General features: G+C 40.0%; 1 protein-coding gene across 1 annotated transcript in view; it reads left to right on the forward strand.

Annotated features, from left to right (window-relative positions):
* The window catches only part of caskin1 (CASK interacting protein 1), a 106,195-nt gene that overhangs the window by 63,979 nt on the left and 14,796 nt on the right, over nt 1–27,420 (forward strand). Inside the window, exons 3-15 of the mRNA XM_087176645.1 lie at nt 2,761–2,858; nt 3,027–3,172; nt 4,789–4,884; nt 5,037–5,167; nt 7,497–7,605; nt 9,578–9,686; nt 10,215–10,309; nt 11,658–11,775; nt 16,979–17,224; nt 21,987–22,091; nt 22,999–23,117; nt 26,199–26,280; nt 26,734–26,846. Of these exons, the coding sequence (XP_087032771.1) occupies nt 2,761–2,858; nt 3,027–3,172; nt 4,789–4,884; nt 5,037–5,167; nt 7,497–7,605; nt 9,578–9,686; nt 10,215–10,309; nt 11,658–11,775; nt 16,979–17,224; nt 21,987–22,091; nt 22,999–23,117; nt 26,199–26,280; nt 26,734–26,846 (1,567 nt within the window). The remainder of the gene's footprint in view (nt 1–2,760; nt 2,859–3,026; nt 3,173–4,788; nt 4,885–5,036; nt 5,168–7,496; nt 7,606–9,577; nt 9,687–10,214; nt 10,310–11,657; nt 11,776–16,978; nt 17,225–21,986; nt 22,092–22,998; nt 23,118–26,198; nt 26,281–26,733; nt 26,847–27,420) is intronic.

Raw genomic sequence — 27,420 nt, forward strand, 5'->3', positions numbered from 1 at the left:
TTTCATTTCACTTGGAATAGACAGGGTTCAGATTGGAAAACTATACTCAGCAAATTTTGCTCTGTCAGGAATGTAGACAAGAAAATATGATATTGATTTCACAGGTGCGGACTATCGCCTGGGTTGGAGCATTATTCAGCCTTTTTAATGATGATGAATAGCAGCAGCTCCTGCTCCCTCCAGCTGGGGTCAAGGAAACCCTGGGTCCAGGGGGAGTAAAGAAAAATGATGATAGGTTTAATTTGACTGCGTTATCATTCACTAGAAGGTTGCACTCAAAACAATGACTTCATTTCACTTTTATCTCCCCAACCAAAAGCAGAGTAACAACTTTGGTTTAATCACCAGAAAGTTAGAAATCCCCACCTCCTACTAGAGAAAATTAAAGCTAACAGCCCCTCAGGTATAAATTCAAAGTAAAGTTGAGCCTGAGGACGTTCTCTGATAGTATAACACTGCTGGTTTTCTGTCAGCAGAAATACACTTGTTTAATAAAAGTTTAAAAGAATATTTCAACATTTCGGGAAATACCCTTGTTCACTCTCTTGCCAGGGCTTCAATAAGAAGATCTCAGCCACTCTCATGTCTGTAAGGTTAACATGTAGCTGGAGCCAGTAGCCTGTTAGCTTAGCTAGCCTGGCCCCAGATAATGCATATTCATTACCTCTCTACTCAGTGTGAAGTTATGGAAAAACAAACTGCCTTCATCCAAATTGTTGGTTTAGGTTTTTTTTAAGAATTACTATGTTCATGTTTTTCAAATGAGCAGATCTGTATTAAAGAGATTCCCAACACCGATGAGGTTATAGAAAGGATGATTTTGCCCACATGTAAGGACACAGATATTGAAAGGCAAAGGTAAATTCCATGTTTTCAGTGGAGATGTGACAGTCCTGTTACAACATCACTGCTTCATGTGCATTATGCACAATACATCATGAAAGACACAGGGTGTGAATTACAATTTAACGTGTATGTGCGTTTACTTTTTAGGCAATGGAAGTTGTTTGCCAGTCTTAAGGCATGCTTACTGTACAGCCTAAGACTATTCAACAATTTTGGCATCATATTATTGCATATAGATACTTAACGTAGATCAGGTTCTCAAAGTGGGGTCCTGAGACGCCCTGGGGTCCTTGAGGGGGTTCCTATCACTATAACTCCATCTACAAGTAACAATGACATAAATCCAGCCTTTGTGAATGTTGTGATGTTCAGTTTTTGTTGAAACTGTTTAAGAAAGGTGTTTATTCAACTGTATGATCATTTTGGAGGATGTAGTTTGTGTTGTTGAATTGTACTGAGTTAAAATAATAAGTTTATAATATTTAGTTTACCCTCATTGATATAAGCATGGTGGAAAACAGGGCTGAACAATTAATCAAATTATTACTGAAATTGCAAGTGCAATGTCCAAATTGCAGGAGCTGCAGTTTTTTTGATAAAGATAAAATGTGTAACAGCATTTTCATTATAAATGAAGCAATGAACCGGTGCTAAACAGATGCCCCCTACAAATCATATTCTCCCATGCAAGGGAACAAGACCCCAACAAAAAAATCACATCAGCATTTTTTTTCCAGGGAAAATGAAATGCAAAAATGACCATTGACTCCTAAAAATATCAGTCAAATAATTGCAATATGATTTTTTTTTGCATGTCGTTCAGCCTCAGTGCACAAGATATTAGAAACATTTCTCTGTGTAATGCATTACAACTCAACAGCAACCTCCAAAATGACCATGAGACTGAATCAACACCTTAAAAACAGTGCGAATAAAAACTGCTACTATAACCTTCATGAAGGTTGCATTTATTACTTTAGTGTTGGGTTAATTTTAGCTAGATGTACCCAATAAACTGGCAGCTGAGTGTATTTTTTACTGTTACACATAAAGCTTATATATATATTTGAACAACACCAAAGAACAAGCACTGTACCTAGGTTTCATTATTTCCAATCCAACACACATGATGTCTGATTTTATCTGTTCATTGGCCTCCAGTATAAAACTGGACAGGAGCAGCTGCCTCATTCAGTGCACCTTTGTCTCTGTATGTGAACTTACTTGCCACCTCAAACAGCAAATACCTAGAGAGAGGAGTCAGAGAGATGAGGAAGACGACACATGTCAGTGTTGATATGGGTCAGAGAGAAGGTGTGTGTGTGTGTGTGTGTATGTGTGTGTGTGTGTGTGTGTCTTCAGGTGATGTGATGCTTTCCTCTTCTTACACTGTATCTCATGCTTATCCATCAAGGCCTGACATATCAATCTCATCTACTCAGTGTGCAGCCTCTAGCCACACACACACACACACACACACACACACACACACACACACACACACACACACACACACATCCTTTACATAATATAATACCTATTTTTCATCTCATCTTCCACCATCCCATCGCTCCTCTGATCTCTTTTTCAAATATGCCGTAGATACGCATCAGATGTTTGGTCCTAATCCTCTGATATTAAATGTGTTTGTCATGCTAAGCTTTGCCATTACCACACAACATTCGTGTGTCTTTATTTACTTGTGTGTGTGGTCTAGTTTTCACAAACAACAACAAAGCTGCAGGTCTCATTCAGAAAACATAGAAAGAAAGGGAAAAAGGTGTAATTCACAAACGTAACCACAGTTTGTGTGTGTGTGTGTGTGTGTGTGTGTGTGTGTGTGTGTGTGTGTGTGTGTGACGTGTACGTGTACGTGTACGTGTACGTGTACGTGTACGTGTACGTGTACTATAGGTTTTCTCCACTGCATCATGCGGCTCTCAATGGCAACCTGGAGCTCATCTCTCTGCTGCTGGAGTCACAGGCTGCTGTTGACATCAGAGACCAGAAAGGTGAGAGGAACACACACACACACACACACACACACACACACACACACACACACAGAGAAAAACAAGCTTTGCACACACTCTCATACACGTAGATCTACATTGATCAATAATATTGTATGTGTGTAATAGATATGGGCTCTGTGTCTGTGTGTGTGTCTGTGTGTGCAGGTATGCGGCCGCTGCACTACGCAGCCTGGCAGGGGAAGGCGGAGCCTATGAAGATGCTGCTGAAATCTGGTTCGTCTGTCAACAGCCAATCAGATGAAGGACAGATTCCTCTCCACCTGTCAGCGCAGCACGGCCACTACGACGTGGTGAGTGACTCCAGTTCTTCAAAAAATAACTGAGCACAACACTGAGGTTAGGACAGGAACATGAAGTCATCTGTGCCACTCAGATTTATTGTTGATATAGCTACCTAGCTAGCTATGTAAGCAGATGATGTCATCATTCTTAAAAGCCCTTACACAGCTACGGTTCAACCACTCAGATGTTTCCTACCTGGCCTTATTAGTCATCAGTGTTATTAATTACACCGGTGCTTTACCTGCTATGACAAGTCCAGATTTCTGCTGTGAAAAGGGCCAATCAGCACAACACCTGAACAAATCCGAGATCTGGCCCCAGGCTGCCTTTAACTTTACTTTATTTATCACTTATATCTAAATTATTATGTGATACCTACAACAAGCCTCAATTCCTAGATCACCAGCACATTACAAGCAATACTGGCCACTGCCACGTGCTGAACGTATAGTGACCTAACTTCTAACTGACTGTCTGAGGCAGACGTGTTATAAAACAAAATGACACACAGGGGCTAAAAGAAATTCCTTCTTAGAGGCTTTTCCAGCTAAAAAAAAAAAGTCTAGGGGAAACACTGCAGTGCTGCTCCAGGCTTGCCAAAGAAACAACAATGAAATATAGCAGACTCACCACAGCAGCTAACTTACCCTAGAGGAGAGTGACATTGAGCATTCACAGGCTCTAAAACTGAAGAGGCACTTCTTCTGCTAGATTAAAAAGCCATGGTTTACACAGGGTAACATGGCAGGGCGGAAGTTTTAATCACAGTTGCTTCCAGTGTTCAAGAGCAAATAAATAAAAAAAGAAAACACGAAAACTGACAGACTGCAGATTAAAAAATAAATCAAAGGCAAAAGCACAGCACAGAAAAGATTTGAGAGACACTTGCTGTAAAAACAAGATGGCGAGGCAGCGTTTTCATTTGTGACGAGGAAATCTCGTATTCTCCTAATTTGTTCCATTTTTAAGGTGCATTAAAAAAAGTGAAAGCACAATGAACTAATTCCTCTAGTGAGGCGAATTTATCCTCTTAAGTCTTTTACCACTTTAACCAAGCTTTTCCTTTCACTTGTGTTACAGTGCTCAATGTCTGCAGGGATTAATTCTCCTTAACTCTCCAAGGGACAAAAACTGGCAAAACTCAGCCTTTTTTAATAGATATACACTCAGGGTTTGGAAGTAAACAACTCACTCACTCTCTTTCTCTCTCTCTCTGAGTCATTACAAAGTGATGATTTCAGTCAAAGGCACATTTTTAAAAAGTGACAACAGAAACAAAAATTTAAAAAAACATTTAATCCATTTTATGATTTATTGCTCAATCATGTCAAAAGGCACCTTTAGATATAAAGCTACAAACATACTAATGTGTCCCCTGCTAATGTATTTGTTTGCTCAACTGAGGAAGTCTGTCTGTTAACTGTAATGTGGGTGTATTTTGCATAATTGGGTCTTTTTATCCTCCAGTTTTTGTACATGTGTTGCAGTGGTTAGCACTGTTGCCTCACAGCAACAAGGTTGCGGGTTAAACCCCGCCGGCTATGTGGAGTTTCCGTGTTATGTGTGTGTGCGTGCGTGTGTGTGTGTAGGTTTCCTTGTATAATATAATGATTTCTATCTCCAGTCTGAGATGTTGCTGCAGCACCAGTCCAACCCGTGTATCGTGGATAACGGAGGGAAAACACCTCTGGACCTGGCCTGTGAGTTCGGCAGAGTTGGGGTAAGATCCTGTGCTTTTAGTCGTCATAATGCAGCAGCAGCAACTGAAGAGACTCTGTCGGAAATACAAAATCTGTTGCTTATGCTCTGTGTGTGTGTGTGTGTGTGTGTGTGTGTGTGTGTGTGTGTGTGTGTGTGTGTGTGTCTTTGTAGGTGGTCCAGTTGTTACTCTCCAGTAACATGTGTGCTGCTTTGCTGGAGCCCAAAAAAGGAGACACCACCGACCCCAATGGGACGTCTCCTCTTCACCTGGCCGCCAAGAACGGACACATAGACATCATCAGGTACACACACACACGCACACACACTCACTCACTTCCACATCCAGATCCATCCACAAGCACACAGCATGTCTAATGAATCACTGGGCTTAAACATCCTCCAGAGCATGCTGATAAAACAGATGTATAACACAACAGGGGAGCAATATGACCCAATACACTGAAGGAATAATAGAACAAATGTGTTGCCGTACAGTGAGAGCGGACGCATCAGTCACATGCTCCTAAATACATTTTGGAGACAGCTGATGTGACTGGAAACACAAAAGCTCTGCATCCCACTAACGCTAAAGGTCAAGTCATTGTAATCTCATCTCGGCGGAGATGCGCGTCTAATTTTTGTTTGTGTTTGAGCAAAATAGCATCAGGGCAAAGTGACTTTTGTTGTCGTGGTGATGTCAGCATTCAGCACAAAGCTTTGGGAAGAAAGATCAGAGAAGGATGGTGTGGCAAATAAACACACACCACAACATTTTCTCTCTCATCACTCTCAACCACTTTCAAAGTAACTCAGGGCTATATGTGTGTATATGTGTTTGTGTTGGTGCAAAGGTTTGCTTGCCTGGCAGATACATACAGGGGTGAAGGGAGGGAGGAAGACACTGAGAGATGAGAGAGGACTGTAACCAAGGAAAAGACGGGAGAGAGAAGGAGCGAGAGGTGTACAAAAATGAAGAGAGAGAATAAAGCAGAGAATAAAGCCTGTCATAGCTAATAGAGCAGAGCGTGGTTCTCCAGAGTTGACACTGATAAATGATGCTCATTAGGCATTGCAACCAGTATGTGAAAGACACACATGCACATAAACACACACACAAACACTGACAGTAATTTAATTTTTCTTGATGAGCTACAGTTTATCTGTCAACCAGATGTCCTCAAATCCCATGAAAAGACCAACACCAACAATGAATTGATCCTATTAACAGGTACGGCCTGTGTAACCAAAACCTGATACACACAGTCTGCAGCCATACAGGCTGTATGACACTGCACCTAGGCACAGCAGGGCTTTGAACTAAATGCTAACATCAGAATGCTAACATGTTCACAGTAACAATCTTAACATGCTGAAGTTTAGCAGGTAATGTTAGCATGCTTAGCTCAGGCCAGTTCACCAGAGTTGACCAGAGAACGTTTTTCCTCGTGCTCTTACGGTCTTTTTGTTGCCTTTTGGGAAACTTGGCCGTCATACATCTTTTAATCAAGAGTGCCCCCCCCCCCCCCCCCCCCCCCCTCCCTGATCAGCTTTAAGGTTTACATGTAGCTGTATATTAAGGGGTGTCACTGAAGCTACCGAGTCTACACATGTAATTACACATCAGGGCTGCAGCACTAAAGAGATATACCACATGGGGGCCGCATGAACTGTGACTGGCTGTTTGCATCCAGCCGAGAAATCTCCATTTTGAAGTCTCTGTGCATCTCGACCAGCTCTGTGTCATAGTATATAAAAATACCTAAACACCACTACCAGGGTGTCCAGCTGTATAAGTACATGCATAGCCCACCATCATTTTAAATCACAAAGTGAATGAAGCAGTGTGGGCACAATAGTAGTGCAGTAAAAGAGAGATTTTTTGAGTTAAAAACACAGGCTTTTTGCTTTGTCATTACTGGCTTTTGAGTTTAGACTGATGGCTAAAAAAATAAATCAATCTGTAAAAAAAGAAACTGTGCTAATACTTTCATATGCCTCTAAATATAAACGTTTCTTTCCTTCACGTGTAGATTTATTTTAGTACAGAAAGAAAATATCTGAGTCAGTTCAACATACAATCATGGTGCTTTAAATGCTCACTAACTCACCAAATGTGTATTAATCTGCAGCTGAAAATAGTCCCCAAAATGCACCATCAACCTTTGCCAAACTCTTTATTAAAATGAAATGATATTTGTTTCCAGTTTTTAAATATTTGTATCATCAGTAGTAACAGAAACTATTGAGGTACATGGTTGGTTTCGGTCATTTCATGGACTTTTACTGACAGTAAGAGAAATATAAAGTGCCAGGCTTATCCTTTAGATCAGGTGCAGTCTACCATGATTGCACCCTTTTTCTTATCTTTCCCCCTGTTTTTTTCCCACCTCTCCTGCCTGTTTCATCCTTCAAATCCATTTCTCTCTGCACCGCATCTACATCTGTGTTTCATTTTGTCACCTCTCTTCACTTCCTCACCCTCTCCCCTGCTCATGCTCTCTCCTGTGCAACTCTTCACACTCATGTTTTTCACTGACTCCTTCTCTGTCTTCTCTGTCATCTCTTATCACACTTTCAACTCCTTCCCTCACTCACTGCATCCTGTCTTCTGCTCTCTGCCCCTGCTGTCAGACTGTTGATCCAGGCTGGTATCGACATCAACAGACAGACCAAAGCGGGCACTGCCCTGCACGAAGCTGCTCTCTGCGGCAAGACCGAGGCAGTGAGACTCCTGCTGGACGTAAGTGGAACTTTACTGAGAACCCTCTGACACTGTCCCCTAAGCTCGAGTTCACTTAAAGGACAGTTCCCATCTAACTCAGAATTTAGAGCATATGGTATATAAATGTTTCATGGCCTGTCCCCCCTGAATTTAACTGCTGTCTTCACTACTGTGAAAATATTGCTGTGACAGTGGCGCATTCAAGGTGACGTGAAAATCGGTATCTAGAAAATTATGAGAAAATGAAAACAATTAAGAGATTTTACAGAAGATAAAGAGAATGTAAAGATATTCACATCACAGATGCAGTTGGAAAATAGACATTGTCCTGTTTGTTTGGCTTCTCTAAGAAACAAATCCTAACATCGGGAGACATTATCTTCATGAATCATCCTTTTATTTTTCATATTGGCAAGATATTATCCCATTGTACACAGGCATAGTCCAAGAAACTAATGGCACAGGATGAACTATATTTAAAGTCCCCCTCCACTGACAAATCTTCTTACCTCATGTTCAGAGTTTGACTCTAGACGGCTGTTTTGGTATTCATCTATTCACCTTAAATCTGAGCTTAAGTTTTGTTCTTATAAGCAGGATTTTATGACATCACAACTACCTTGCAAGCCAAACATGGTTCAATATGCGGCAACTTCAAACCCCCGGTGCACATATATTGAGAATGGACTTCTCAGTGATGTAGGAGGCTTCTTCTGTCTCGCAGTTAAACTCCTCACATGATAAAATATTTGCATATTCTGGAAATATTCAGGAATATTCTTTGCAAAAACAAAAAAGTAAATTATTATTCAAAAGCATGCTAGCATGCTAACCAGCTAGTTGTCCTGTCTCGCCGTTTTCTGATAGCGACTTACTGTAGCGTCCAGTCTGCCTCTGTGCTCAGAGGACGTATTATAACCTTGTGTCTTGTAAACACAACAATGGCGGAAGCTCTTGTCAAGCAAAAATCGCCACCATCTGCTCCCAGCAAGAAACCACATTCAGCTGCAGAGAAAATGTACAAATAGCCCGCTTAAAATATGAATAAAAATGATCATGTCAATAGTTTTTTCTTATTTCACAGAAAGATTTTAAGTCACCACTGCTGTTTTCATCTCACCTAATGTGTAAACAGAGAGTCTCATCATTATGAAAATATTCCTAGAGTTCCTTGGGAGGAATTAAATGCAGTAAATGTAGTGGCGGTCTGAGACTGCTTGCTTATTGCTTATTTATAAAGGGGTCTGGAAAATCCCTGTATCCCCCATCTGATAAAACTGAGGCACAGTTATGAAAAGTAGTGCTAAACTGACACAAGAAAAACCCAGAGAGAGATGATGTAAATTACCCCTTTGTGCTGGTGACACTGAAATACAGTGCGTTATATGAAAACAAGCGAGGCAATATGTTTTAATGATTGCGTGTGTCCCAGCATGAGAAACTAACTTTGTCATTTACATTCTCGACTGTGAAAGGTTACGAGTCTTTGCCCTGAAGCGTCTGCGGACTGAATTCATCTTTGTTCATTCGGCCTACATTTGATTCACCAGATTTGAATGTGATATTGCTCTTCAGCCTCTGGCTGTCTCGGCTGAAGAATAAGAGGAGGTTGTAATTAGTGGAACAGCCACAGGGACTGACTGAGCGAGCATGGGTTATTTTCTGTTGACGTCATGGTGGTAGATTATCACATCCCTAAGGTGTTTAATTAGTATGAGGGAACTGTAATTTATTAGTTTTAAGTAACTGGAAACTGTTTGTTTTGATTTTTCCTCTATAAATAGGTATGTGTGGTGTAATGTAATAATTAATAAGGTAATGTAATAAAGGAAAGTTTGTTTTTTTGTTAGAAACTGTAATTCAAAATTCAGAACAGGTCAGAAAATTAAACCCTTTTCTAGTCTGTTTTCACTCTCTGATTTCTCTCTTTATATCTGCACGAAACAAATAAATTAACAAATAAATAAACAATCTCCTTTTTCTTCTACAGAGTGGTATCAATGCCACAGTGAGGAACACTTACAGCCAGACTGCACTGGATATCGTCTACCAGTTCACCGCAACACAAGCCAGTAGAGAGATCAAGCAACTGCTGAGGGGTAGGATGGATGGATGGATGGATGGATGGATGGATGGATGGATGAAACAAAACAAATCAAATAGATTAACATATTTGTAAATGTGCCTGTTCAGTTTCTTGCCAAGTGTTAGATGACTGTCTATGCTAAACATGAAGCTACAGCCCGCAGCTGGTTAGCTTAGCTTAGTGCAGAGACTGAAAACGAGGGGAAACAGTTAGCCTGGCTCTGTGCAGTGGTAACAATATCTTATATCTCATGTAATGTGAATCTTATATAAGTTACATCTCTGCATGTGTTTTAATTAACCAAAAATAAAGTGTAAAAATTAAACATTGTGGTCTTTTTAGCTTTGGACAGAGCACAGTTAGCTGTCTTTGTGCTAAGTTAAGCTAACTGGCTACTGATTATAGCTCAGTATTATATATTATTATATAGTATTATATAGTAAATATAAAGTTATATAGTATAGTAAATCAAAATAAAGTTATAATATAATAGGTATAATTGAATAGTATATAGCAGTAATTCTCTGTCTCTGTTTCTCAGATGCGTCAGCAGCTCTTCAGGTTCGGGCTCTGAAAGATTACTGCAACAACTACGACCTGACCAGCCTCAACATCAAAGCAGGAGATGTTATTACGGTAACACACACACACACACACACACACACACACACACACACACACACAATGGCTAGACTCAGCATCAACAACAAAACACAAAATGAAATGTTATCGTGAGCAGACACATTTACTGACCATTTCTGACATCAAAGCTGCAAAGTTTTTAAAATAGATAAATAAACTTGCTACGCTGAATGATAGGTGTTCTTTTGTTGTTTTTGTCCTCTTCACTCATCATTGTTTTTTTTTGTTGTTTTTTTCCCTGTGAAGCACTTCATATTTTTACCCCTTCAGGCCCATAAAATGCTGAACTAAAACAATCCAAGAAGGGAAATCACTTCTCGATTGTACAGCTCTCAACTCCAAGACACATTACTAGAGCTGGAAGAATTAGTTGATTAACTGATCAGAAAATTAATAAACCGTTTGATTTATTTTTAAGCAAAAAATCCCAGATTAATATTGGTTCCAGCTTTTCTTTTCTTTTGTCTCCTACGATTGTGAAGAGAATATATTTGGGTTTTAGTTAGTCATCTAAGGCTTTGGGAAATTGTGATGGAAATGTTTCGCTACTTTCTGATATTTTAGAAACCAAATGTTTAATCAAGTAATCAAGAAAATAATCTGAAGATTAATCAATATTGAAAATAATGGTTGGCTGCAGCCCTGCATGCAACCTGTGATGAGGGGTTGACTTCATGTTACGAGGAACACAGTCCAGTATCTATGTCTGGCCATCCCATAATATTCCAGGTAGCAGTGTGCTACAGTCTTCAAGTGCTCGGGTAAATTAATCACATAAAAGCCGGCCTGTTCACTTGCAACAGCACGGCCCTGATGACCGTCCTTTTTGTGTTTTGAAGCGTTAGCTGGTCGGTTTTCAGTGTTGGGTGCGATGATGATGAATATGCAAGAACGAGCAGCTTCCCTCATTTACTACGAATATGTTTTACAGAAACATGTATTCACTTGTTACGTCGTAGTCCACCCACCATTCATGAATATTCATGAGCATTTATGCTGCCTATGGGTGCTTATTACAGCAATAAGGAAGCCAAGCAGTGCCTATGTTTCCTCCCTCAGGGTCTGACTGAATGATTTGGCTTTGCTCTTGTCTGACTCAGGGAACTTTTCCAAATGCAGTTTTGCATTTCTGGTTGATAAAGATGTATCTAGATATTTCAAGGCCTTTCAGGAACTTTTGGAAAGCTAAAAATAGCTCTAAATAATAGAATTAAACCAGCAGACTCAGTGTTGGGTTGTAACATTCACACAAATGCACATTACAGTAAAATTATGTTCTTATCTTTAATCTATGTTTATTTAATGTATGTGTCTGTTAAACTGAAACGTATCTTTCTGACAGGTTTTGGAGCAGCACCCGGATGGACGCTGGAAAGGCTGTATCCATGACAACCGAACAGGAAATGATCGGGTGGGCTACTTCCCGTCCACCATGGTGGAAGTCATCAGCAAGCGTACAGGTGTGTTGTCACTCCTGTGTGTGTGTGTGTGTGTGTGTGTGTGTGTGAGTGTGTATGTATGTATGTGTGTGTGTGTGTATGTGAGTGTGTGTTTAAAATTGCAGCCAAGCTGACTGTCTGGTAAAGTGTCAGCAAATCAACTGTTGGAATATTCAGTACACATGTTTGGATAAAACACAGAAGAAGAGCTTGAAGAAAGATAGAAAAAGAGGAAGAAGAGTGAAACTAAGTGGATGAATAATGTTCTAGCTTCTCTCATTAACACTTGAGGAAGTCACTTAACATTACCATCCACTAGAGTGGAGCTGCAGAGTGGCCAACAGGCACGAAATTGTCATCACACCGATCAGATTCCAGGTTTGAGTCTCCAGAAATATTGAGTTAGTCAACGAGATGAATGCAGGTTAGAATAAAAACCACATCAGAGAATTTCATCTCTGTCATTTCACACAGTGGGAGAGAAGATGTTTGTGAGTCTGCCAGCAGCACAGAGCTACCAAACACCCAGCTGTCATTTCTGTCATTACTGACGGTGTTTAACAACTGCAACCATAACACAAACACAAAGCTTTTAGGAGTTTGGCCTGGTGAATGTATGAATGTACCTGTTAAGTAATGAGAACACAGACACCAAAATCATCCACATGCCCCTGGTTGATTAAGTGTTGCAGTTCTTGGTGCTGCCACAAAGCAATACTTAATACCTTGCTGAATGGTAACATTTAAATAAGAACAAATCCAAGATAAACAGAATAGTTTGACATTTTGGGCTGCTGGGGAAACAGCAAAATCAGAGAGGACTTAAACAACTCCTTAAAAGACTTTGCATGTGACAGATGCAAGCAAGCCCCTGCAAGCTTATTACATAGACATGTTCTGGACATGTCCAAGGCTGCACCTGTTCTGGAAGTCAGCTTTTAATACTCTCTGAATTACCAAAGGAGCCATTGTATCCATCCCCTCTTATTACTTTATTTAGTGTTGCACTGCAGGGTGTGCATCTAAGCAATCATAAGTGCAACATGCTGGCCCTCTGCACTTACTATTGAACACATACTGTTCACATGGTCAAAATGTACAAATTTACAGCAAAATGTTGACAGCCTGGTGCAAAAAACTGTTTTGTTCTCTATAGCTAATCATGACAACTGTACAGAGGCGAATTTTAATGTAATTCACTCGTTTAAATTTTATTAAGGCTTAAGGTGCTTAATTGAGGGCGTGGCCACTTTGAGTGACAGGCGGATGAGCGTATGCTTGTCACAAACTAGTATGCGCCGAAATTTCAGCTCCACACGGCCCATCTCTTTGCCCATTTTTGGATTATGGTGGGAGTTAGGCACTGCCAAGATGGCGATGGTGGAACAGCTCACTCTGAGCTTCAAAACCGCTCTTCGTAAACCTATTTGTAATGTCACGGAGGCTAAGTCCATCTTTATTTACAGTCAGTGTTAATAGTGTAACCTTAAAACAAGATGTATGGTAATAAAGACAAAGACCTGCCAGAGATACTGGTGTATTTTTGCTGTCATCTCTCTCTGTGTTTCATTACTTAACAGACAAGCTGAACAGCCAGTGTGAAAAACCTCCTCCTATTACTTTACTCTCTTTCCTCCATCTTAGATCAACACAGTGAGCAATTAATCTCTTTGGTGAGACGTACAGAACACATTCACATCCATCCCATCACTGCGTCGCCACAGAGAGGCTCAGATGTTTTTTTTAACTGTGTATTGGTGTCTGTCTGCAGGTCTGGCTGTTGTGATTGTCCATCTGTCCGTCTCTCTGTTGTAATATGTCTGGGTGTCTCAGTCTGTAAGCCTGTCTCTTTGTGATTGTTCGCTTCATCCCCTGTCATCACAGGATTCTCACTCACCTCTGTCCTCAACATAATCCTTCTTGTCATCATCCTCTCTGTACTGTATCAGTCCATTTACTACCGTGAACCCTGCTCCATGGTTGGGAGAAATGCCATCATGGCGGTATCTGTCCGAACATACAGCACATTTTTATAAAGCAGCTGTGGATACAGTACAAAAAACAGCTGGGCCACACTGACTAATCACTGCCAGGGTGCATCAGCACACACTTGGGGGCTATAGCAGCTGTTGTAGCGAGAGGTTTCATTTACTGTTTTTCATTAATTTTTAATTATTTTTCTTTCTCACCATTCCTCCTCAGTCTGTCTCTTCTATGTGTGCTGTACTTCTCATCTGCTCCTTCTTTTCCCACAAACAGGGATTTTTTTTTTAACCAAAATACATGGCCAATAAAGACATCAACTAAATAGAGATAGAGAAAAAGAAATCTGCATGTCAATTAAAATTAACGATAATTTTGCAGCAGCCGTAACAATCAAAGTGGGTACGCACAGTAATATGACACAGGCTAACTTTATTTAAGCACATAAACTACAAAAGTTGACTGTTGGAATTTAGCAGTTGGCGTATGGATAGTTAATCTAGTGAAGTATCTGTTTCAGGAGTAGGCGACAAGCAATAGATATTTTTCAGTAGAGAAGTTGGGATGATGATTGTCTTTGCACCGAACTGGACATCCAGTAGCTGGGATGCTAATAGTTGGAATATATATTCCATTTGTCGGCGAAGAAAAGTTTTTGCTAACATGAAACATAAATGATAAGAAATGCCTAAAACACTGGTTCCCAACCTTTTCAAACTCCCATAATCTGAGCCTGTAACAATACGAAGGCCAAATAATGCTGAAAGCACTTTTTATGTTAATGATAACAATTGAACATTCAGAACTGAACCGGAAGCAGGGGAAGCTCAGTTTTATTTTTTGTTTCACGGAGGAGAGATCACTTGTCGATTCACCATCTGTCTCTTGACTCTCTTTCCTTTTAAGGAAATTAAGTTTTTGCAATGGATGTAATCTTTTAGCGTGCAATCAGACTGAGCAAACAAGCATGTGGTCCGATGTTGGCTTATCACAGTGATAGGCCTTAGTACGAGAAAAAAAAACAACGAAAGGAATTTTTAAACATCTTTAAAGTTTTTAAAGATAATATTTCTTTTAAAACATTTAAAAACTGTATTGATATTATTATTAATTATATTTTTATTATTTTTTTTTATAAATACATCTTTTCACCAAAATTGTACTGCTTTGCAAATTATTCGTCCGCCCACTTGCAATTCCTTTGTGTCCCACCAGTGGGCAGCAGACCGCAGGTTAGGAACCACTGGCCTAAAAGATAAAAGACAACACATTGCCTAGTTGTTTACATTCTATCACATGCAGGAAGTGCATGTGACCATCTATTTTAGGCTAATACACAAGTAATTTACCCTACTCTTTGTTACCTCTAATTTGTATGAATATGATGATTGTTCAGTCATTCAACACACATGGAAATAATTATTATATATAAATAGAATGTAAATGAATAGAATATGCAACAGCTTTGATATTCTGCATCTAGGATCTGACTTCCTCACTCCCTGCAACAAAGCCTTAAGCTCAGCACGGCAGAGAGTGGGGAGTGATGACATTACAGCAATGGCAGCAGCAAGTGACCGCTATCTCTCAGGTGAGCTTCATGGCAGCAGAAGAGAGCGCAGGGCACTGCCAGCTTCAGCACACTGCTATTATCAAAAGGGTGCTTTGGATAAATGTCAAGTATGCCATGTGAGTGTAGTGTTGGACACGAGTTGATAACAGGAGCTAGCTCTTACAGGCTGATTTTCAAAGTGTTTTATATGTCGTTGCAGCGTATCTGATTGTCTGACAAAATGTTTCTGCTGAGCACAGTATGTTACAGACGACGCAGCGGCATGTTCACAAAGTATTATTGTTTGGTATCTCAAGTTTTAAGTCGAGTCAATACAGTGTGACAGAAGTTATCTCACAGCACTTCTCATGTAGAGCAGATCTAGACTGTAAGTTTGAGTTCAAAAGATTAATGTAACTGAGTTTAACGAGTCACTGCTAAAGCTGGATAGCTAAACAACACTCTGACTCCGAGTTGTTTTATGTTGGGTGGGGGCTTGCAGTCATTTCTGTCCTGCTGTTTACAGACTGGATAGGAACAGTCATGGCCATTGTCTCGCTCAGACTCAGATTAGTCAGGCGAATCTCTCGTGAAACTAGCAAAGTTACACAGTGGAAATGATACAACAAATACAATACATGACAATATGTACCTGGTTAGGAACAGAATATATTTACAGGCCAGTCATACACTCGGCTGGGAACGCTAAAGAGAGCCAAAGTGCTAACGTCACGTCCTGGCCAGACTGTTGGACTAGCTTCTGTAACTTAGTGAAATCTGTCATTCAGCATTTGTCTTTCTGAAAAAATGAAATGTGTTCGTAAGTCTACTGTCCATAGTCTAGGAAAAGTTGTTGCATAACAGTTAATTCGTTAGCGTACAAAAAGTGCTGCTCACGTGTAGCATTTTGGCTCTAAATCATTAGAACAAGAGCTAGCTAGCTAGTTTTCCCAGTGCAGTTTCATGTGAGTATGAAATGTAAAACAGCCATTCTTAGACTTTTAAGTAACATTTTAATCACACCACTTGATAAGTCACAATGCTTAAAATGTTCAGAAAATGTGACATATTGATGTTAATTTACTACATTTTGTGCAGATTATTTAACAGCCTAGCTAAGGCATATCTCTCTACCAGCAGCATTTAACTACTGAGAGAGCCAGTAAACCTACACCACTGGATATGTACTGTGTATGTATATGTATAAGTAGAATCACATACTGTACAAACATACTGTTACATGTGCATATTGTTATAATGACATGTAATATGTAGAATATATTGACTGGGTCCACCATCTCTTTTACAAAATAAGTGGGAGATTCAAAGATGTTAATAGTAAAAAGGTCACTCTTGATTATCAGGTAATGCTCATCAGTCCTTGAGACCATCTCCAGTTTTATCATCCATCACTGTCCTTCCCACCACACTTCATTTCAACCATGCCCACATTTGTTCGTCCTCTCCTTTTCTCCGTCCTCCAGCCTTCAACATCAGCCGTGTCCTTCACTACCTTTGATTTCTTTGTTTGATTTTGTAACTTCAGCCTTTGTTTTTAATTTTGTTTTTTTTCCCCTTTTCTTACGTGTAATTCTCTGTTTTGTTGTTTGTTTGTTACGTGGCGCTGGTTCACTGTTGGCTGGTTGTGTGTGTGTTTTTCGGTGTGTCGTCACGGTGGGTGTTATCTAGGTTTGGCCAGCACAGTCATTTGCACTCAACAGTTTCAAAAGATACCGCTGGTTCCCCCGGCGACGGTTGCCCCTGCCAACGCGGTAGTCAACGGCAACGACACCACGTTCCATCAGATCCATATCCTGCCTCCACCGCCTCCTCCTCCACCACATTCCCATCAGCCACTGCTTCCACTTTTCACTTCCTTTGGCTATAACAGGTCGCCCGTGACAACTCCACAGGGAGACACACCCACTGCCCCAGGTACACGCCCCCTTTTCATTATTATTATTATCATTATTATTATTATTATTATTATTATTATTATTATTATTGTTATTATTATTATTATTATTATTATTATTATTATTGTAAAAACTTCAAGGGATGCTTTCCCTCTGTATTTTTATTAAGTATCAGGATAAAATTTCTATTGGTCATGTAAGATTCAAATTGGTGTTTTAAATGTTGGAGGCATCCATTAAAGTTTTCTGTTATGGGTCATTATTTATGTAATTTTATGTGTTGCTCATACTGTATAACTTTTGTTTTTCTGTTGTTGCTGTTGTCATCTCCATCACTGAGAGCCAAAGTCAGATTTTAGAGAGGAATCTAAAGTGTATAGTCTTCTTGTTATTTCTGGAGTCATTACTGTAGCTCACTCTAAAGACATATGTGAGGAGAGATGAAACAAGATAAAATATTACAGAGAAATGTTTTTTGATCATTGCACTTAAATATATATATAAAATCCCATAAAAGATAAACTTAAATAAAGTTTTGATGTAAAATCCATAATAGGCATAAATAAAAGACTGCAGCAACATTTGTCATTTCAAGTTCTAAATGAAATACTGATGCAAATAAATACACTTATATTTACATTTAGCCACATATATATGCCTCACAAACCTGACTGTATCCATATCAGGTTTCCAGGGTTACATGTATTTAAATCAGAGTCAGCCCTGCTCCAGTCAAGAAGGTGGCCAAGTCAAGTCATTGAAGTTGCCCAAAATCATAAATTATCTTCAAAGGACTTTTACATTCTGTACATACGAGCTCCTCTATCCTGAGAGTCTGAGTTCGGATAATGAATGCCTCTCCCAGCACCGACAGATATGCTATAGATGTTGTGCATATAAAGTTACAATATAGAGAAGCAGTGGTGGTAATGACCCTGAAAACTATTTAGTAAATTCCAAAAACATCATAAGACAAACTTAAGCAGATAAGTTACAACTGTTAGACAATGCAGATCACTGCATCTCAGACCTTGTAATTCACTTCCTGATCAGACCCTAATTGTCTCTAATGCTTTTAGGTTGTATTTGCACTAGTCTAAATGGTGCATTCAAGTTATAATCCTTAAGACTTTTATGAAACCAAAATCTAATTTTTGATATTATTTATGCTCTGCATTTTTTCAGCAATTGATATATATTTACTTTCTGTAATTACCTCTTTACACAGTAGTTTTCATTGTTATGGTACGTTTCTGAGTCTAAATCATGCCAGTTTTTCCAATTCAGGGCTACTAATAAATGCTTCTATCAGTCCCATGTAAATCAGATCTTAATAGCATCAAAATCAGCCACAAAAACACCCAACGCACATTATTTCAATGTAAAGTCATGTCTTTCTCATGCAGGTTTGGTCTCTGCTTTAGCGTTTCTGTCCGTAAGAAACCGGATTTGTTGGAGAGAGTTGATAAAGTGTGGTTTGGGGGTGATACAAAGATTTTTTTAGGGATGTGGTTTTGAGCCATACCACAGAGGATTTTTTGGGAATGTCCTTGCAAGTAAGGAAGAATAGAAAACGTCACCATTTTACCACAAAGCTCTGTTCACCTGAGTTGGTTTGTGATTCAGTTAAATGCCTTGTTTCCTTGTTTTTTGAAGTTCTTTTTTCCCCTTCCTTCCCTCCTACCTTCCTCCCTTCTTTCCTTGCTTCCCTTCTTCCTCCTTGTTATTTTCCTCTTTCCCTGCATATCACCACTGTCCCACCCCCTCGGACAACCCTGCTAGTTTCTTATACACACATGCCCGATACACACCTTTCTGAGCAGACAGCGTGTTTTCTGTTCTGTCCTTGTCCTGCCTGTTATTGCCACGTATTATCATTTTAACACCACTTTTACCCACCTTGCACTTATACCCTTTGTGTGTGTGTGTGTGTGTGTGTGTGTGTGTGTGTGTGTGTGTGTGTGTGTGTGCGTGTGCGCGTGCGCGTGTGTGTGCGTGTGTGAGAGAATATGTGCGGTTGTGATGATGTTTGGAAATACTTTGAGTGTCTATACCAGTCTTTGGAGAGGTGAATAAGTCTGAAGCTGTCATGAATGTGCTGAAACAAAATTTAATCTAACACCACAGAAATTGTTGAGTAGAAACATGAATTTGTTTTCTGGAAAGGCCTGAAGTTTCTCAGAGGTTTAGTTGGAGACGTTCTTTTTAAAAGACTTTTAAAAGCTTTTCTGACATTTATGGGTGATATTTTCTGTCTACTTAAAAGACAAAACACAAAAAAAACAATGAAATACTGCGTCTGGAATAATGCTAATTTGTTCTAATCTGACTTGATCTTTTGTGCAGCTATTCTTGGCCACAGGAAACCAATATGCTGAAATTGTGTGTTACATGCAAAGATTTTCAAAATGTAAAATGCCAAGTGTTATATAAGAGACACAAATACATTGTTAGAAAATGTCACCCAGAATGTTTTGCAGGTAAGATGTTCTCTCACTGTAAACTCTGTACTTTCTTCTCTGCAAATGGGAACCTTCACTGCGCGCCATTTTGTCTCCTCCGGGTGAATAAATCAATTAAGGCAAATTTCCTGTCCAAACCTGCGAAATGCAGGACTCAAATAAAGGGAACTATAACACCTCAAATGAGTCAAGTTCAGCTTTTCTGGCGAATCAGAGGTGGCTCATAGTCTGACTTAAAATCAGTCGCTTGTGCGCGGTCACATGGAGGGATGCAAAATGGCCACAGGAATGAGCTCTGACGTCACATGAAAGCAAAAGGAATTTTTTTTATTTGTGTTTCTCTAGAGCACTGTTGGTCACACATATAAACCATTTATAAACCCTTATTAAGACGGTTATAATGGTTTATGACACTCTCCAAATGCGCTACAGCAGCTCCATTCTGACAAGGCTTACATATATAATCACACACGTACTGATGCATTATATATGTATGTGTATGTACATTATGGCATATATGTGTATATACACAGATATTCATGTTATGGATTTATTTATGTACTATGGGTATATAAATGTTTTCATATATCTATATATATGCTGTATCTTTTCTGTGTTTGTGTGTGTGTGTGTGTGTGTGAGAGAGAGAGAATGAAAGTGTGATGTGTGTGAGTTTGAAACTTAAACATCCTTTTAAAGCCTTCGTTATCCGCCTTTGCCCCATCACCCTGCTCTCCTACTGGCCCCTCTGTAATTCTTGTCTTGATAAGTTTGGAATTAATTTAATTAACCCCACTTTACTTTTAACTTTATAAAACTATAAAGTTGGGACACACTGCAGAAAATAAGGCAGATTGCAAAGACAATTGGTCCATGACAACTGATTTTTTTTTCTATCAAGAAGAGTTGCATCGTTAGAACCGTCGTCAGAGCCGTCAGGACTCAAAATAAAAAAATAGCAACATTTTCCACTAATTTCCGTTAGTTACTGACTGATCTCTAAATGGCAACCACTGTAATCTGCAAAACTCTCACTGTATTTGCGAGGGACAAATACTGTACATAACTTTAACAATTGAAGTAGAAATGTCCAATGTATTCCAAATTTTAATTGATTTTAGAAGCTATGGAGGATAAAACTGATATATTTTAAGGGGTCGGCAAGTAAGTTTGGCCTCGGGCCAATTATTTTCTAATCCATTAGATGGCAGCCAGAACATAATCAGGGGCTTATTTAAGAAATTGATTGATAAAAATGCAATTGGAGTTTGCTTTGTTACAGTTCACATGTGGTGCTGTGGCCCACAGCCACACATTATATTTGTACTGACTAAAGTGCAGCCAGCAGCCTGATGCATGACTGTCTGTGTCTGTCATTCACTCATGGATAAAAGTATAATAAGCTTCTTCAGGTGAGGGTAGATTCTCTATTTCGACATTATACCTAAATGTGGGACTGTCAGAGGGATGTTGTAAGATTAAAAAAAAAAAAAAAAAAAAAAAGATGTAATAATCTGGTGGCCCTGATATTATTGCTGACAGGCCAGTTTTGGCCCGCGGGCCACCAGTTGCCGACCACTGCACAATATGTGACAAAATAATGAACTAATTAAAAATATCAGTTACTGTAAAATTATGACATCTAAGTCAGGTTTATGGATACATGATAGCTAATATTGATTTGAGCCAAACATTAAAACTGCACTACTCAATATTTTATATGAACAATGGATCAAATTACTATTTGTAAAGTGACAACCCTCCAGAGAATTATCACTTTGAACTCTAGACTTCCCCTCAGCTCTACAGAGCCCTTTAGCCTCTTTTAGCTAATTTTGGCTTTACGACCTGCAACATTAGTCTTCCGGTTCAGTCTTATAACTCTCAATAACCTCGTCTCCAGCAGCAGAAGGCAGCTGTTCTCAGAAAAACGCCATAATGACAAATGGCAGACAGCTAGCAACTAGGTGGTTAAAAATAGCGGAACAACCAGATATTTTTCTCACAGAGCTAACAGTGATAAAAGGCAAGGGAATATTAGACTTAAGTCCATCAGGTGTCTAGAGACACAATTCCAGACACTAATTTTGTACTGTGTCTACTGGATGTGTAAATTAGCAACTGTATGCTAACACGTTAGCCATATGAACTCTGCCATATAAGGCAATATATAAATATATATACTTTTTTCGCTGCCCCCAAATGGTCAAAAAAAGAGAAAAACTTTTATTGTTGCTGCTCATGTTCGCGAAAAGATAGCAATGCTTCCTACACCAGTTTAAGGTCGCTAGCGGCTAACAGTGGTGTTCTGTGTTGAAGGTTGTCGCGGCTCAGAGGCAAGTCCTCACAGCTCTCCCACCCCGTCCAGCGGGCCCCATGGAGGCTCCAACGAAGAGATCTGGGTACTGCGCAAGCCCGTGGCAGGTAACTAAGCCGCGCTGCGCTGAGCCCTCAACCCCTGGCTCCTTAAGCTCCGACCAGGGGTCAAACAGTATCTGACATCCGTTCAAAATCCGTTCTTTTCTGACTGACACTACCTTTCAAGTGTCTACGTCCCCAAGATCAGAATCCATCCATCCGTTTCCATGAGCTCAAAGATGATGTTGTTTGAAGGCTTTCAGATACTCTTTGACCTGCTCCTGACAGTCTCCCATGTCCTGCTTATACCTCCATCTAAAGCTTAGTTGAACTCAGTGGCCTCATGTGTAGGACTGCAGCCATCTGCATCAGTCTACAGTCTGTGTGTGTGTGTGTGTGTGTGTGTATGTGTCTTTCCAACTCGACGTATGGAGACATTTTTGTGTGAGAGAGAACATGAAAACCTTGGAAAGAAAGGAGAGTGAGGAAGAGTGAGAGAAAGTGTGTGTGTGTGTGTGTATAAGCAAAAGTTGTGTCTTGTTTACGCCACTTCTGTGTTTGTCCTTTAGTCGTCCTACAGTCGTCTGTCTGTCCCTCCATCCCATCCACCTAATCACATGCTGCCCAGTGCATTTCAGTGGAGAGTTACACCTGTTACCATGTTGCTTTGGATTCCAGCTAAACCACTCAATGTGTGTCTGTGTGTTTGTGTGTGTGTGTGTGTGTGTGTGTGTGTGTGTGTGTGTGTGTGTGTGTGTGTGTGTGAGTGTGTGTGTTTCTGTATGTGTGTGTGACTATGCATCCATCTGTTCGTTGCATGTGTGCATTTGTATGCATAAAATCTATACATAATGTTTGGGCGGTTGCATGCGCGTGTGAATGCATGTTTGTATGTTTTGTGTGTATGTGTGCATGTTTGTGTGTGTGTGTGTGTATGTGTGTGCGTGCGTGTGTGTGTGTATGTGTGTTGCAGGTGGAGACCGAAGCAGTGTGGGTAGTTCTGGCAGTGTCACCAGTGTGCGATCGTCAGGCAGCGGTCAGAGTGCCGGCAGTGCACCTCACATCCTCCATGCACAGGCTGAGGGGGTTAAGGTACGACACACACACACAAACACATGCATACAAACAAATATTTGTATAGTCACTACAGCCATTTTATAGCTGGATATTAATGACAATCAAAGGAAACTACTAATAACCAAAAGGGAAAGATTAGCTGTAGTGTCAACAAAAGCAGCTGCTGAAATTTTAAGTTACAAGATTTTTCACTTTATAATTTTGAATGCTGGACTTTTACTTGTTATGGATTATACTAATTAATTTACTTGCATTTTTACATGAAATCCTTGATAATTTGGTTTCATGTTTTACTTAAGCATTATTTTTCCATCACTAGAAGAAACAACAAAGTTTAAGCTTAAAATCCAAACATCCAAAGTTGTTATTTATCAAAGGTGTAACACTCAAAACTGCTTCATCAGGATTGAGTAGGTTGCTCAGATTTGATTGACAGTGACCTGGCAAACAAAAGCAAGTAACTCTAGTACTGTCATTACATTTTGATTTCATCATGATGAGTTGTGCCCACTTTAAACTAATGTGAAGACCACAGACAAAAGTCTATATACAAAAATCTCCCATGAAATAATACAATTAGTTATTCTAACTTTGGCAGAAGGTTTTGTGTTGATGTGGGACCCCATCACTCATAAACTCCGTCCTAATTCAGGGGCTGGATCCTCCAGAAGACACGGCCTGCAATGTCGTAGACTGCGAAGGCCGAACTGAAATGAGACAGTTTTTACAAAAACTTCAGGTTTTAAGGCCCTTGCTTTTTTTAACAATCGTACCGTTACATGTACAACTGAGGTGAAACCCAGTACTCACATTTAAAAGTGTAATCCTCTGGCTCTCTGTCGGTGTTGTTTGCTGGCATAATATTTTCAATACCGGCGCGCAATGAATCTTGGGATAGGTTGGGCCACGAAGGATTCACACGTTGGAGCCCTCGTTGCCCTGGAAAAGAAACTTGTCAGCCTGGTCACATCGCAATCAGTCTTCAAATGCAGCCCCTTGAGAAAATATGTTTCAGAGCCTTTAAGTAATGGATCTGAATACCTCTTCCACCACTGAGTGAATATTGATTGAATATGTACTTGGGGTTTAATGAAGCAGTTCTTTGAAAGAAATTCCCATTTACCCTATGGTTAGTACCAAATTAGACAAATTAAACCTAATGAGTATGTTAATGAGCTGAATCATCAAGACCAGCTGTGGCCTTAACAGTCACTAGATCTCAGCCCAGTTGAACACCTATGGGAGATTTTGCAGCCCAGTGCAGAGCGCTCTCCGCCATCATCATCTAAACACCAAATATGTGTTTAGGATCACCCATCTATATGCTTTAACACACCTATAGACACACATACAGCCACAGAGACATGCTGTGCTGCATGCTGTTAGTCTGAAGCATCCGTCAAGGTGCTTATTTATAAATAGCCACTTGCATGTTAGAATTTTTTGAGCAGGAATCCTGTTAAGAAACTGCAACTGTGGCACTTTTTAAAACTACTAAAACATCCACACAGCAAAAGTAAACCCAGTACAGCCTGGACTGACCGGTAGCATCTGTCTTCTCTGTGTCTCTCTCCGCTCACTTTTCATCAGTGTAAGGCAGATTTTTATTGCAGTCCTCATACTGGGCTTCAGAACCAAGGTTTAAATGTGATTCATGTAGCAAACATCAAGCATACATCACTTTTTCTCCAGACAGACTTATGTACAGTGATCAATCTACTCTCAGATGGTGAGGTTATATAATTGGAATTTTGTGTATCTGAAAGAGAAGGCAGAAAAGTCCACAACCAATTTACTTTTTCCCTGCCACGCGTACATACTTGTGTAAAGGTATCAATGTACCTTGAAGGCCACCGTAGGTGATTTCTAGTGAACATATGAACAGGAAATGGAGTTTGCTGGTCATGCAGATTGAAGCAAATGGTAATACACCATGGTATATTGACGATTTACTGGAGAATAAGAACAAGTTGTTTAGCTATAATTAGCTAGTGTTTATGTGTTATGTTTAAGCGTGACTATATAACCTTTAAAAGAAAGATAACACATTCTTTCTCCAACAAATAAAAAACTGAAATCATTAGCACCTAAACACACTCTTGCTCAGTTTAATACACTCAGGAGTTTTGCTGCTACTGCCTTACTTGGTCTGGTATGATCAGTAGCTTATGGTGTCTAACGTTAGCTAATATTAGCAAACATAGATAGATGTCGCTGTGTAACTCACATTACTGAGTCAGTTTTGCTGACTATATGACTCATCACTACTTATGCTACTGTTACACTACATCTCAGTATGTCACAGATAAACAGTTCAATGGATTCGTCAGTAAAACAAGATGTAAGCATACAGTACCTCACAAGCAGACATGTTTGTTGTTGCTTACTCAAGGTCAGATCACCTGATGTTGATATCTTCAATACAAATGACACAAGAACATTTTTGGAAATGGAGGAAGTTCAGTTTATTTATCTTGTAATTGTCACTTGTGGCCAGAGTGGTGGCTGTTGAGCAAAAGCTAAATAACATCACTTTAAAGCATTAACATGTCCTTAAAAAATAGATACCTAAAGTTGCACTGCAGGAGCCTTTTAGCATCTTTTACTTCTTTGTTTTGTGACCCACAACCGTACTGTTTTGATTCACTGTCACTGCTCTTATCAGTCGAGTTTCCAGCAGGACCAGGCAGCAGTTTTCAGTGATAAAAAATCTGATAAACTCACTCACTGTGCACTACCAAATATTTTCCTCAGGAGTTGGTGGAGACCCAAAACAGAGCTAAAAGAGAGTGAATTTTGGACTAAATTTGCCAGGTGTCTAGAGATATGAATCTAAATGAATGCTAAAGTTGCTCTGTGCCTGCTGGATGTGTTAATGTTAACTACTGTTTTATAATATATCAACTGTATACAGTATTTAATATTTGCAGCTTGTTTTGCTGCCACCAAGTGGTCAAAAAATCTATCAATGCTACTGTAATGCAACACGTTGTTACATGTCTGTTAATATGGATGTTTGTATGTGCTTCTGTGTGTGTGTGTGTGTGTGTGTGTGTGTGTGTGTGTGTGTGTGTGTGTGTGTGTGTGTGTCTGCAGCTTCTAGCCACAGTCTTGTCCCAGTCTGCCAAAGCTAAGGAGCATCTAATGGAGCAGTCCAAGTCCGTGGACCAACCTCCAGGTAGGACATGGTCGCGGTATCCATGCTTGCAAGTGATGTGAATCTGGTGAGAACGAGGGGGAGAGAACATTTATTTTTAACAGAGAGAAAAGATGAAAACCAAGGAGCAGGAGAGTTGGATTAGAAAAACAAGAGTCACGGTCCTCTGGTCTTTTAAAAATGTCATTATATCACTTATACACAGATTTTGGCTGGTTTAACAAACAGATGGCCAAGGCAGGGGATGTAGGAGGACGTGTAGAAGGGTGTGATTGGTTAAGAGGGCTTGTTATATCTTGGAAAAGCAAGAATGTGATTGGTTGTGTGTCAATGCAATGAAGGAGACTGACCAGAAAATAAGTTGTGGAGGAGGGTAGAGGTCAGGCTGGATGACGAGTAAACTCATCTGTTGATCAAAACAAGTTTACAGCGATAGGGCGACAGCTTGACACTGGCCAATGATATTTCTCCCAGCAGGCTCTGCCAGCTCCTCTCGCACATCGAGCCAATCGGGCTGTCCACTCCATGAAGCGCCGCCTTATGACGCCACTGCAACCAGGAAGGGGGAGGGGCCAGGCGAGGGGAAGGTAGGACAGTCCCGAAATCCCACAGATACAGTCCTCTACAAACACACGAGTGAGGAGAAAGTCACCACTACCAACATCTAACTGCAGCATGATGAGAATGTAGCTCCTCAGTCACCTAAACCACAACACTCTCCCACCTACACACACACTCTCTCACACACACACACACACACACACACACACACACACAGACACAAATAGACACCAACATGTCCCAGCGGTTTCTCTCGCAACTGGCATCGTCCGTGCTGCGAGTGTTCGGATGCAGCCATGACACGGTGAGTGTGTGAGTGGAGATCCCTGGCTTGATCTTGTTTGAGTCTGTGAACGAGGAATTTTGTATACAAGTGTGTGTGTGTGTGTGTGCGCGTGAGAGAGAGATGATTCTGTTTCTTCTTCTCTTGTTTATCTATTACCTGCTATCCATCATTATCCACTGCTTTTGGTTGCAGCTTCTCTTCTTCCATTGCGGTATTTTTTCTTCTTTTGCTGAGAGAAATGTCTCTAATTTGATCGTTGCTAGATGCACCTCAGGCAAGCATAATAATAGTTAAGATATTGGAGTGTGTGTGCG

Source organism: Seriola lalandi, unplaced genomic scaffold, assembly GCF_002814215.2.
Source record: "Seriola lalandi dorsalis isolate HSWRI2012SDOR001 ecotype SW California unplaced genomic scaffold, Sedor1 jcf7180002054563, whole genome shotgun sequence".
Classification (NCBI taxonomy): Eukaryota; Metazoa; Chordata; class Actinopteri; order Carangiformes; family Carangidae; genus Seriola; species Seriola lalandi.